We start from the raw sequence: 12,846 nt of genomic DNA, 5'->3' as shown, positions 1-12,846 counted from the left end.
CAATCATGTCGCATTGTTCATCCATTTAAATCTTGACCAGGTTCAAAGTTTTGCTCCAGAGCGACGACGATGCTGTGAATGCTGACTTGATTGTGAGAATTTTGGAGTTTTTATTTCTGCACACTGTGCTGAACACCATAACAGAAATAGATGATTAAACCTGTTAAAAGAAAACTCACAATTCTTACATGGTCTTTTTTTTATTCATTGTTTTTGCATACTCTGTTGAGTGAACATATGTAGGTCACAGCTTTCTTGTTCACATACCTACTGCCATCCATACTGCATAGCGAATCCATGTGTGTGATCCAAGTTGCACCATTAGATATACATTAACAAAGGTGCTGACAATGGGAAGCAATGGCACAAAAGGAACCTGAAATGGTAGATCGAAGTTAAAAACATACACACACACACACACGCACACACGCACACGCACACGCACACACACACACACACACACACACACTCCAATATATATGACATGTTACTGGGTGGACAATCTTCTTTGTTGCGTATTTTTACGACACTTTGAGTGTATAAATGGAGTTATGCATTTTGACAGATTGAAATAAATATTACATTATATCATTAAATGTGCAGAAAAATAGCACAAATGATATACGTATATGAGGGATACCATGAAAACAGCTTTGGTTTTACTCTGTGGTTGTCTCCAGATGACCAAGGTGATGAAGACCAGCATTAATACGATTACAGTAACACAAAGTAAACTCCACCAAACAAGGCAATGTAGGGACTCCACAGCCAAAGATATGAAGAGGCTCAGGAGTATAGCTAAAAAGACTGAGGAGATAATTATCAGTGGAAATCATCACATGCAGAATAGTGATTGAAGATGTTTAGATTTATCACTTACTCATAAAAGCAGACAACACAGACACATTTTTCGATGTCCGTGTGGTGGCGTGTGAAGGAGGACATAATACTCCACTGACTGTAAAGGGTTCTGGTTTGTTGACACGTGAATCCTCACTGATATCTGCTTGGTATCTATAAAAGATGGGAAATATAGATCTCAATTGAATCAGTCATTAATAGGTATTACTATAATTTATTTATTATATCCATGGAAAATTTAAATCTTAATTCCACACTTTTAAATCATGTTTGAGCAGTTTTTCTTAGCACTTCTTGCTGACGTAAAACTGCTGTTTGCTTTCATTATGTTCTGTGAGATTTTGTCTACTTGCAAAATGTCGGCAATGTGTTTTTGAGTGTGTGGGTACTCTGGCCTATATCTGTAAAGCAAAACTGGAGTGTAAAAGTTCATTTCCTCATCGGGAAAAAGGTCCTGTAATAAAATTTAAAAACTAAAATAGCAATGTGTCATAATACGTAATACGTAGCATTACTGTCCTGTGAGAAACATGTTACACTAATTTTCTTTTGATGTCATTCTTCAACTTTAAATTTCTGCAGTATTAAGACTAAGGAAATAATAATTTTTTTCCTTACTGTGAGTAGCTTTGATAAGTCATACCTTAAAATGAGGATACATACGGCAACAAGTGTGTAGGCAAAGAGAGTGCCAATTGACATCATGTCAACCAGAGCCTTCAAGTCAAACAATAACGCCATGATAGCTAAAAAAAAAAAAAAAAAGATCAAAACTTCTGTTTACATTCATTTGAAAAGGTCAAATTATTTGTTTTCCTCATGGATGATTAGATTAGAATTTTTAATCAAACATTTAACGCATTAGTGTTTTTCAACATTATATAGTTATAGAACCTAACTATTCCAAAATTGTTGTAGACAAAACAACTCAAGACTGGGGTCACAATGGGACAAAATGTTCCAATATCACTGACAGGTAAATATGAACCATTTGGCAAATACTGTCAGTCAAACAAATACTGGTAATTACATTTAGACTTTTGAAATGTGGTGTGCATGATCCATTTTCATAGAATGAATAGGGAAAACACTGATTAGGAGAATTTTTACCTGCTACAACCCCTGAAGCCAAGGTTGCTATGACAGGACTTTGTCTTTTGCTCATTTTACTGAAAGGCTTGAACAGAAGTCCGTCTCTGGCCATAGCAAACAGAACACGAGGCATCGGGAACATCGATCCTAACAGACTGACACACCAATAATCCATTATTAAACGTAGTTTTGAGCATTGTTTATTTCTGTGTCAATTTGGAACAGCCACTACACGGATCGTCATTTACATCTGCATGCTGCATGCTAGCCAAGTTAAAGAATAAAATCTAAATACTGTGGAATAAATTAAAGTGAATCCAAGGAAAATATGTGCAATTTTCTATGTGCCGTAAAGTTGGGTTGTGCTTCTTACCTTGTTGACAGAGCACAGAGGGATCCCACAGCCACAGCATACTTTGCAGGCTCCCAACCCACATATGTAAAGGCTGCAGGCAGTGGGCTGTGAACACTCAACAAATAATACGGCATCATGAGAGTCAGAGCAGCAGACACACCAAAATATGCCAGGAAGCAGATGAGGAGTGATGCCACAATGCCAAGTGGGATTGACTTCTGAGGGTTTTGAACCTCCTCTCCTGGAGAAAAAAAACCACTACACATTATCATCTACTCTTTGCCATGCTGATGCATCCTTTTTACATTTGGTAGTATGTACTCATTTACCTGTTGTGGCAATACAGTCAAATCCAACAAATGCATAAAAACATGTGGCTGCCCCTGCTAATGTTCCCTCGAATCCAAACGGGAAAAATCCTCCTTTGCCATAGTTGGTGGTGTCATTTAGTGATGTGTTGTTTCTGTGAACAGACACACTAACACCAGGTCATTGGATAATCAGCAATGTTGATAGATACATAATTCTCATGTATATGAAACAGCTGAGCTTTCTTGTTCACTGCATACTGAAATGAAAACAAACAAACAAACAAACAAACAAGCAACAACAACCCATACTGTTCTCTTGGAAGAGAATCTTCACCAGTGTACCAGTTGGTGATGTCACCTTTGATGGCTCCACAGAGAATAACAAACAGCAACACCAGAATGTTAACTGTTGTAAAAACCTTGTTTAAAATGGCCGACTCTTTAACACCGAATGCAAGAAACGCTGGAAAGGAAACACACAAAAAATATAAAACTGATTATTGCTGTGAAATCAAATGGGAAATTTGTTGTAAATAGTACTAAAAAAAAGGTAAAAAGTACTAGAACAGTGTTTTAGTAACTTTTCCCCCTCAATTACAATAATGAATTCTTATATTTAGTTGGAATTTCCAAGAGGTGAGATCAAGTTACTTGCCTGCCAAGAGCATTATAAGAGTAGCAGCAAAGAAGTCCGGATAAGGACTAAACCCAGGTAAATCCATCCCAGCGTATTTGCCCAGTGTGTTGGCAATGACATTTCCAATGAGATCATCAAAAGTCCCACTCCAAGCTCTAGCAACACTTGATGTCCCTTAAACGCAGACACAAAAAGGCATATCACAGGTACATTACTGATGTAACCATCTTTTCCCAACCAATCATTTTAAATAATTTCATCAATTAAAGATTGCTCATACAAAGTCCACACATACAGTATGATCTTACCTATGACATAAGACAGCAGCAAGTTCCAGCCAGTGATAAAACCCCATATCTCTCCTACAGTCACATAGCTGTAGAGATAAGCAGAGCCAGTCCTGGGAACACGAGCTCCAAATTCAGCGTAACATAGTCCTGCAAATATGGAGGCAACCGCCGCTATCAGGAAGGCAATGATGATGCTAGGCCCAGCCACAGTCCTCGCCACTTCCCCTGACAGCACATATACACCGGCCCCAAGAGTGCTGCCGACCCCTAGGGCCACCAGGTCAAGGGTGGTGAGGCATCGCAGAAAGCTGGAATCCTCCCCTTCAGGCTCTAGAGGTTTTCTTCGGGACAAGCTCTGCAGGAGCATAGCGACTTTTGACCCAGACATCCTATCAAAACAAAACAACACTGAAAATAGAAGTGTTGACTCCAACACACAAACCATGTTATTTGTATGGTTTCAAAGATTACATGATCAAAGAAAAAAAAATCTCCAGCAGTAGTTAAATGTTTGTTTCTAAATCAAAAGTCATTCATCTAAATGTTAGTTGTAAAATAAATGTATTTAAAACAAATATTATATCTTAAGATCAGTAAATTTCATTAAATGTGTTAAACTGACCAGGTGTCAGATGTACAGTACATATAGGAGCTAAACATTTCACTTAGTTTGTTAAGTGTTTGTGATGTAAAGTAAATGTACGGAAGTTTTCCAGCTGAGCGGCATAAAGGAAAGAAAACTGTTTACAAGACAAGACGTAAATAACAAGCACACATATGTACATGTCCTTTATCCACCATTAGTGGTATTTATACAGTATACCTTACTGTATAAAACAAAGAATTCGTTCAGGGGAAGCACCGTGTTCTACTCGTAGACAGTAATAATTACTGTATATTAATCCATCCATATGTCATCAGTGGGTCTTTTTAACTATGAATATCTGTTTTTACAAAAAAAGAAATTTATGAAGGGAAATAAGAAGCATAATAATACATATTTTTTCTTATGTTTTCATTATAGATCAGCTATTCTTCTCTGAAATGAAATGAATATTTAAGTAATAACATCTTGTTGATCCAAATTTTTAGAAATTAAAAAAGGGTTATCAAATTAACAGCTAAACTAAGCTCCTATCCAAAAGACAACAGACTCATCATCACAGGGAGCTCCTTACCTTCTCGGTTGAATCCTGCTCTGATGTGTGTTGATCTTGAACCAGACCTCACCATTTGTGAACTGCGGACTGTTCACATCTCGCATTTTTGACACATTATGTTACATTTCAGACGTATGTGTGATTTCTGAAAAACACTGCTATAGAAATATTTTGTTTGAGGGTGCTTCAGACATGCCAGGCAATAGTCTGTTGTAAAACACGTTTCTCCACGGATCTATACGTGATGGACCATCAGAGGTTGTTTGGTCACGTGGCATCATGTCAGTCTCAGCCCTTCTTGTTGTGTCTGTCAGTGTCTGCTCCAGGACGTGGTTGGCACTTCCGATGTTTTGCGCTCCACTTTCTTCTCCTTTGCACACCTGACGCTCATCCTTCCAGCTGCGCCTGTGGTATAAATCATCAAGATTCATGAACTTGCTCTCAGAAGCCTGATGTGTTTTTGTGATACACTTGTTCCGGATCTCTTTTCCAGGATCAGTCCTGACGTGGTCCTTGTGTTATTGTTCACTTTCTTTTCTGAAAAATCTTTTATTAAACTTTTGTTCAGTAGTTTTGCCTCCTGTCTTGTCCGAGCTAACCTCTCTGACTTAACAAAGATATTTATTGTATTAAACAAATGAAAATTATACACAAGAACAAATCTGTAAAGAACAAAAACATGCAGCATACATCCAAAAATATATTATTTGCTGTCATTTAAGCAATTCATATTTAACCTAACATTATATGTAAAAACAATTATTTCAGTCCAACCTTTTCCCAGGTAACCTAAAATTTGTAACTCTCACTTTTGGGTTAAAAATTAGTATAGCAAAAAAAAAACACAAAAAAAACTTAACAGTAAATGTCAACAAAGATGATAATTTCTGTCGGATTTAACTTTTCCCTTTTTACATAGATTAATAATAATTTTCAGTTAGTCACACTTTCTAAATAAAGGTATTTTACACACTAGTTGCTCAGAACCCAAATGATAATCTGGTGTCACATGAATCTGGGAAAACAGTCTTTCCTTTTCTGTGACACCGGAAAAAGCACGGCAACTTAAATGTAAATGCTCTTCACAATAATTTTGACAATATGTAACAAGAGCATGAACATTTAATTATTTGACAATTTCTTAACCAGTTTTACCAACACATCTAACCCATTGTACAAATCAGAACCACAATCAAACACCAAAAATGTTAAATATCTGTGATAGAGGAGGAGAATTACAGTAATCATCCGAAAAATCATCATCATCCAGTAGGTGACTGTGGAAATTAAGCTGTGCATAACTGAAGTGAAGTTGTCTAAATCTAGAGGAGTAGATTTATACATTGATTAAAAAATAAACGGTGGTATTCATAAGCAGTAATTTCTATTAAAGGGGTCAGTCATTTTTTTCCAGTTCCCTATCAGTCTGTTAAACTCTTTGAAAAACAAAAAAAGACTTTCAACATTTTACAGACCTTTTTGTACACTACTCTAAACATTCCTTTATATTTATCTACTGTTGATTGATATGTTTGTCAATACTTGCCTCGCCCCAGTACAGCTTTCACAGTGTTGGCTCTGCAATAGATGCGACAGCTCTGCTCTCATACTTGCAGCATTCAATGGTTTTAATCTTTCTAAATTTTTTATTGAAGGAGAGGGAGATTACTTACCCTCAGTGGTAAAGAATAAGAAATATTCAAGTGAATTTATACTGCTGTCTTTTCAGCCATTATCTTTAAGGATGCCCTGCCTGATGTCTGAATAGCACAGTGTTGCTTGAGTCTCAGATAAGTCAACATGTTGTAAACAGACTTTTTTTTCACTGGAGACATCTGCTTGGCAACAAATTGAAGACTAGATCATTAGAGCATAAGCATTCATCTAATTGTTTGAGGAACATCATGGTGCAATCCACTGCTCCTAGGCTTGGAGGGTTCCTGGTATCATGCTGCTGCCCCTCTGGCAAATACATTAAGCAAAGATTAAACCTGCCTAAAGGCCGATCAGCCAGCGCTATTTACTTATAAGATACATACTGTATAAGCCCCAGCAGATATAAGAATCCATTATAATTTGTAGGTCCCAAATGTACCGAGGAAAACGTTTTTTGTCAATTAAGTTTAAAAAAAAGCCCTCATAAAAATGTGCTGGAAGAAGAAATCCACTGAAAACAGCTAGAAATACACATTAATGAAGGTTGCACACAAACATAAGGTTTTCTAATTATATATCATACATGATAATCTTCCTGCAATACTGACTGCAGTGAATAACTACAAAATAAAGTCATCTTCCCAACTCTTTCTTAACACAAAAGGATGTGATGACTTCAACATAAGAGGAGTGAGTGAACTTCATTAACTGAAGGAAATGGACTGCCCCTCTCTCTGTTAATGATTCATCTGCAGAAACAGGTTCAAAAAGCACCAGTGAATTCATTCATCACACTGGACATTTTGGGAAAAGGCTTTAAAATCTGTGTATAGCTGTCCATTAACTCCTTCAGCTAAATACTGTATATCTCACTCACAGGAGTTTAGAAGGTGAGTTTGACTTTAGATTATTTCTTAACATTTGGTGTTGCAGTTATCAATATGATCTTTCTTAGCTCAAAGACATTTACGTCCTTCTTTTTCTATCTGTTTTTTTTTACCAGCCTGCAACAGGATGGCGTGTTATGTATTTGATAGTATGGTAAAGTTCATTGGGTAATTATAATTATAATCTTATATAAATTATTTATTTTGAATAAATAGTCGTGGTAATAAATTAAAATAAGTTTTACATGGTTATACATGGAACTGCTCTTGATATTAGTAAGTATGGCAAAAGGCGGCTCTTACAGCTGTCAGCTCCTTGATTATTGGGACTATCTTCAGGCATTTTTCCAGCAGCATTTGCCAGAGGCAATGGGCTTTTCTCCATGGTGACGGGGTTCTGTGGCCACAGCACAAGGAAGGAAAGAAGGTCATTAGAGTGTGACTTCAATCTCAGCTCATGTAAATCCTGCATCTATTTGGGCTCCGAAGGGTATTTTAAGCAACGTGACTCCAATGTTAGTTAGGAGAGAGACGTTAACATTATTCTTACTTCAGAAAGAATAATGAGTTGAGTGGAGTCAACTCATTAAAAAATGCAAACTCTTAAAAATGTATGTCACTGCCCAGTCCTGCTTGAGTGGGCAATAATAGGTCTCCAACATCATTCTCCACTGTGCTCTGTACTGTACTGATATGGGGGCTCAGTGTCAGTTCATTGGGTGGTCTAATGCTCAATTTAAAAAAATTATGCTTTCATCTTGCTGAGTTATTTAAAACAATGCATAAATTATTGATATGGTTGTAGCTTGTTTGACAACCCAAATAAATTTATAGTATTTTTTCCCCTTTTTTCCTCCAGTCTGATCATCGTCAATATGGGCAATATGAAGCAGTGCATACAGCAGATTGACGAGAGTAGATAATATTGACAATACCTTCACTTTAAGAATAGGAAATAATATATTCCATACAAGGAAAGATGAGACTGGCTCTGTCTTACGTGATACTGCTGGGATCTGGTTGTGTCATTTCAACTTACGGTCCACAGCAGAGAGCACAAATGACTGGTGATATTTTGCTTGGAGGTCTTTTCCCCATACACTTCGGTGTTGCCTCAAAAGACCAAGACCTTGCAGCCCGGCCTGAATCCACACAGTGTGTTGGGTAATATTTTTACTTTTTTTTTTTTAAATGAGTCAATCTAAACAATATACAACCACATGTGTACACAAAACTCACTAACATTTATGCTTTGCTTGCCTCTGCAGGTTTAATTTCCGTGGCTTCCGTTGGCTCCAGGCCATGATTTTTGCCATTGATGAGATAAATAACAGCAGTGCCCTCCTGCCAAACATCACCTTGGGCTACAGGATCTTTGACACATGCAACACAGTATCAAAAGCCCTGGAGGCTACACTTAGTTTTGTGGCCCAAAATAAGATTGACTCCCTGAATTTAGATGAATTTTGTAACTGTACTGATCACATCCCTGCTACCATTGCAGTAGTTGGAGCTGCAGGATCTGCAGTCTCTACAGCAGTCGCAAACCTACTGGGTCTTTTTTATATTCCTCAGGTGAGTGATATCTGTATAACAATACTTCACTTCAACCCTTGTCCTTCAAGCTGAGCAACGCAATATAGCAAAATGGTTACATCCCACTTCAAAGCGGTGATGTATCGTAATTGTCAGCGTTTGTGTGTTCGTCCATTCGTTGGTTAGTCTGTTCGTCCGTCTGTCCACCCGTTAGTTAGTCCACTACATATCTTTGCAACAGTTGCCGATAGAAAGATGAAACAAAAAGCACATTACTCAGGCGGTAACTTTGGTACACTCAGGAACCGGATAAGATAGGAAGATGAGGGAGAAGGCCAGTGTGAGTAAGACCATAGATCAAAGCTACTGCTCTGACCTCTGACAGAAGGTCAGAGCGCTAGCTTTGATATTTGACCTATGCAAGTAGGTCAGGGTAAAATTTTGAATTCAGGGGTGTCGTGGGATGTTGCAGTCTGTGACAACATTGGTTCTTGTTTCATTCTGAAAATGATCATTAGGGTACATGCAAATAATTTGCTGCAATACCTTACATGGGGAAATGAAATAAAGATCATTTACAGCTATAAATAGACTAAAAAATAAATTGCCTGAAATCTTTCTCATTTCAGATCAGCTATGCCTCATCTAGTCGCTTACTGAGCAACAAGAATCAGTATAAATCCTTCATGAGAACCATTCCCACGGATGAACACCAGGCCACAGCCATGGCAGACATCATCGAGTATTTCCAATGGAACTGGGTCATCGCTGTAGCCTCAGATGATGACTATGGACGGCCAGGGATTGAAAAATTTGAAAAGGAGATGGAAGAGCGAGATATCTGCATACATCTAAATGAACTTATTTCTCAGTACTTTGAAGATCATGAAATCCAAGCTTTGGCTGACAGGATTGAGAACTCCACAGCTAAAGTGATAGTGGCATTTGCCAGTGGACCAGATATTGAGCCTTTAATCAAAGAGATAGTCAGGAGAAACATTACAGATCGGATCTGGATTGCCAGCGAAGCATGGGCGAGCTCATCTCTTGTGGCCAAACCAGAATATCTTGATGTTGTGGCTGGGACTATTGGCTTTGCTCTAAAGGCAGGGAAAATACCTGGGTTGAGGGAGTTATTGCAACAAGTTCAACCAAAGAAAGACAGTCAGAATGAATTTGTCAGGGAGTTTTGGGAAGAAACCTTCAATTGTTATCTGGAAGACAGTCCTAGACTGCAAGAAATTGAGAATGGCAGCACCAATTTCAGGCCTTTGTGTAGTGGTGAGGAAGACATCACAAGTGTTGAGACCCCATACCTGGACTACACACACCTTCGTATTTCCTATAATGTATATGTTGCAGTCTATTCCATAGCAGAGGCTCTACAGGACATCCTCACCTGTACTCCTGGACAAGGACTTTTTGCCAACAATTCTTGTGCAGATATAAAGAAAATGGAGGCATGGCAGGTAAAATTTGGGATATTTACCAAAAACTAAAGCAGCTGAATACCTAATAATGTACTTAGAATCATGTAAATGTTTGATTCTACTTCACAGGTCCTGAAGCAGCTCAGACATTTAAATTACACCAACAGTATGGGGGAAAAGATGTACTTTGATGAAAATGCAGATCAGGCAGCAAACTACACCATCTTAAACTGGCAGAGGTCTGCAGAAGATGGCTCTGTGGTGTTTGAGGAAGTCGGATACTACAATATACATGCAAAGAGAGATGCCAAACTGTTCATTGACAAGACAAAGATTCTGTGGAATGGACTCAGTTCTGAGGTCAGCAGGTTTTCTGGAGGATGTGATTCCCTTTGTTCAGACATTTCTCCTCATTCTCGTGAGATAATCTGCTTGGAACTATAAATATGTAATTACAACGAGAATGTGATGTAATGAATCTAGCTGCAAGTATAACATACTATTACAATACTATATATTATAAGAGCCCTTTCACGTAAGAGAAGATGCATTGAAAACAAAGTGGAAAGAAATTTTGGTTTCCAACATCTTCTGACAAATATAACCAGTGAAAATTACTTCACTGTTGGTCATTAGCTAATCATTAACTCGTCATCATCTTAGTAGTCATTCAGTGGGTTTGAGGGTCTGTTTGCACAATAACTGTTTTTTCCAATCCACTTCAAAGAACAGATGGGCTGATACTGCAAACGGGCCCCAGAGTGGAAATGTTTCAAAACGCAACCATAATGTCGAATGCAGAAGGTTTTGAAAAGGAAAAGTAACTTCTCATAAATGTGGCTACCTCAGCGATATGTGATTTAAAATACTACACCAAGTACAGTTGAGCACACATTTCTAAGTGTATTTGTTTTTTATGCAATTTCTCTGTGTTGATATCCTTCAGGTACCATTTTCCAACTGCAGTGAGGATTGTGAACCTGGTAGAAGAAAGGGGATCATAGACAGTATGCCCACATGCTGCTTTGAGTGCACTGAGTGCTCAGATGGAGAATACAGTACTCAAAGAGGTATTAAGTAACCAAGCCTCTGCAATCTCATGTTGACTACACTTTACTTTGTGTTGCCTGCTCTGACACAGATTATTTTTATGCACACAGATGCCAGTGTTTGCACAAAATGTCCAAATGACTCATGGTCTGATGGGAACCACACATTCTGCTTCCTGAAGGAAATTGAGTTTCTCTCCTGGACAGAACCATTTGGGATAGCACTAGCCATATGTGCAGTATTGGGTGTTGTTTTGACAGCTTTTGTGATGACAGTGTTTGTCAGATTTCGTAATACTCCAATAGTGAAGGCCACAAACCGAGAATTGTCCTATGTTCTCTTGTTGTCACTTATCTGTTGCTTTTCCAGCTCCCTCATTTTTATCGGAGAGCCACAGGATTGGACATGTCGATTACGCCAACCTGCCTTTGGGATCAGTTTTGTTCTCTGTATTTCTTGCATTCTTGTGAAAACTAACCGGGTGCTATTGGTATTTGAAGCCAAGATTCCAACAAGCCTCCACCGTAAATGGTGGGGACTGAACCTGCAGTTCCTATTGGTGTTTCTGTGTACTTTTGTTCAGGTCATGATTTGTGTGGTTTGGCTTTATAACGCCCCACCTTCCAGCTACAGGAATCATGATATTGATGAAATCATTTTCATCACTTGCAATGAGGGCTCTGTGATGGCTCTAGGATTTCTTATTGGCTACACGTGCCTCCTGGCAGCTATATGTTTCTTCTTTGCTTTTAAATCACGGAAACTTCCTGAAAACTTTACAGAGGCAAAGTTCATCACTTTCAGCATGCTTATATTCTTCATCGTTTGGATTTCTTTTATCCCTGCATACTTTAGTACTTATGGTAAGTTTGTTTCAGCTGTGGAGGTCATTGCTATATTGGCATCGAGCTTTGGGATGCTGGCTTGTATCTTCCTGAACAAGGTCTACATCATCCTCTTCAAACCCTCCAGGAACACCATAGAGGAAGTACGGTGCAGCACTGCAGCTCATGCTTTCAAAGTGGCTGCCAAAGCTACACTCAAACACAGCACAAATGCCAGAAGAAAGACCAGTAGCATTGATGCATCTTCTTCCTCATCTCCATCCTCATCCATCAGCCTGAAGACCAACAGCAAGGAATGTGATGTTACGTCAGAAAAGCATAAGCCAAGATTGAGCTTTGGTAGTGGAACTGTTACTCTCTCCTTGAGTTTTGACGAGCGAAGGAGGAGTTCTTTGATGTAACGGTTTACGTGTTTAAAGCTGTGATTTCATTGACTTCCACTTATAGTATGTAATTTGGACTTTAATTTTCAATTCAGTCACAAATAAATGTTTTCTCTTCTGTAAAATTTTGTCAGAAAGATTTTCACTTGAGGAAAACCATGTCAGATCGACTAATACACTCTAGTAAATAACCGCAATGTACACTGCTTATAATAAAATGTTTTGTACAGTTAAAATGATACTAGGAGGAACCCATGGCAACTCCACGATAAAACAATAATACCAGACTTCATACCAAACATATGAAAAGAATAAATAGCTACCTTGTTCTATGGAGCAAGATAGATAGTAAA

General features: G+C 38.2%; 2 protein-coding genes across 2 annotated transcripts; one reads left to right on the top strand and one right to left on the bottom strand.

Annotated features, from left to right (window-relative positions):
- Window positions 1–53: 53 nt before the first annotated feature.
- Window positions 54–3,934, bottom strand: zgc:175280 (cationic amino acid transporter 2 family protein). The gene is made up of 11 exons (XM_068331332.1): window positions 3,565–3,934; window positions 3,275–3,430; window positions 2,923–3,082; window positions 2,638–2,771; window positions 2,327–2,549; window positions 1,972–2,108; window positions 1,505–1,607; window positions 881–1,014; window positions 641–807; window positions 268–376; window positions 54–160 (listed from the first exon to the last, which is right to left on the bottom strand). The coding sequence occupies exons 1-11, from the start codon at window positions 3,932–3,934 to the stop codon at window positions 111–113; spliced, it is 1,743 nt and encodes a 580-aa protein (XP_068187433.1). The 3' UTR covers window positions 54–110.
- Window positions 3,935–8,222: 4,288 nt separating this feature from the next.
- Window positions 8,223–12,511, top strand: casr (calcium-sensing receptor). Its single transcript, XM_068331975.1, has 6 exons — window positions 8,223–8,413; window positions 8,518–8,824; window positions 9,415–10,254; window positions 10,345–10,575; window positions 11,162–11,285; window positions 11,376–12,511. The coding sequence occupies exons 1-6, from the start codon at window positions 8,229–8,231 to the stop codon at window positions 12,509–12,511; spliced, it is 2,823 nt and encodes a 940-aa protein (XP_068188076.1). The 5' UTR covers window positions 8,223–8,228.
- Window positions 12,512–12,846: the final 335 nt, after the last annotated feature.

Source organism: Antennarius striatus, chromosome 13, assembly GCF_040054535.1.
Source record: "Antennarius striatus isolate MH-2024 chromosome 13, ASM4005453v1, whole genome shotgun sequence".
NCBI lineage: Eukaryota > Metazoa > Chordata > Actinopteri > Lophiiformes > Antennariidae > Antennarius > Antennarius striatus.
The sequence above is the reverse complement of the archived record's forward strand: the minus strand, read 5'-3'. Positions and strand labels throughout refer to the sequence as shown.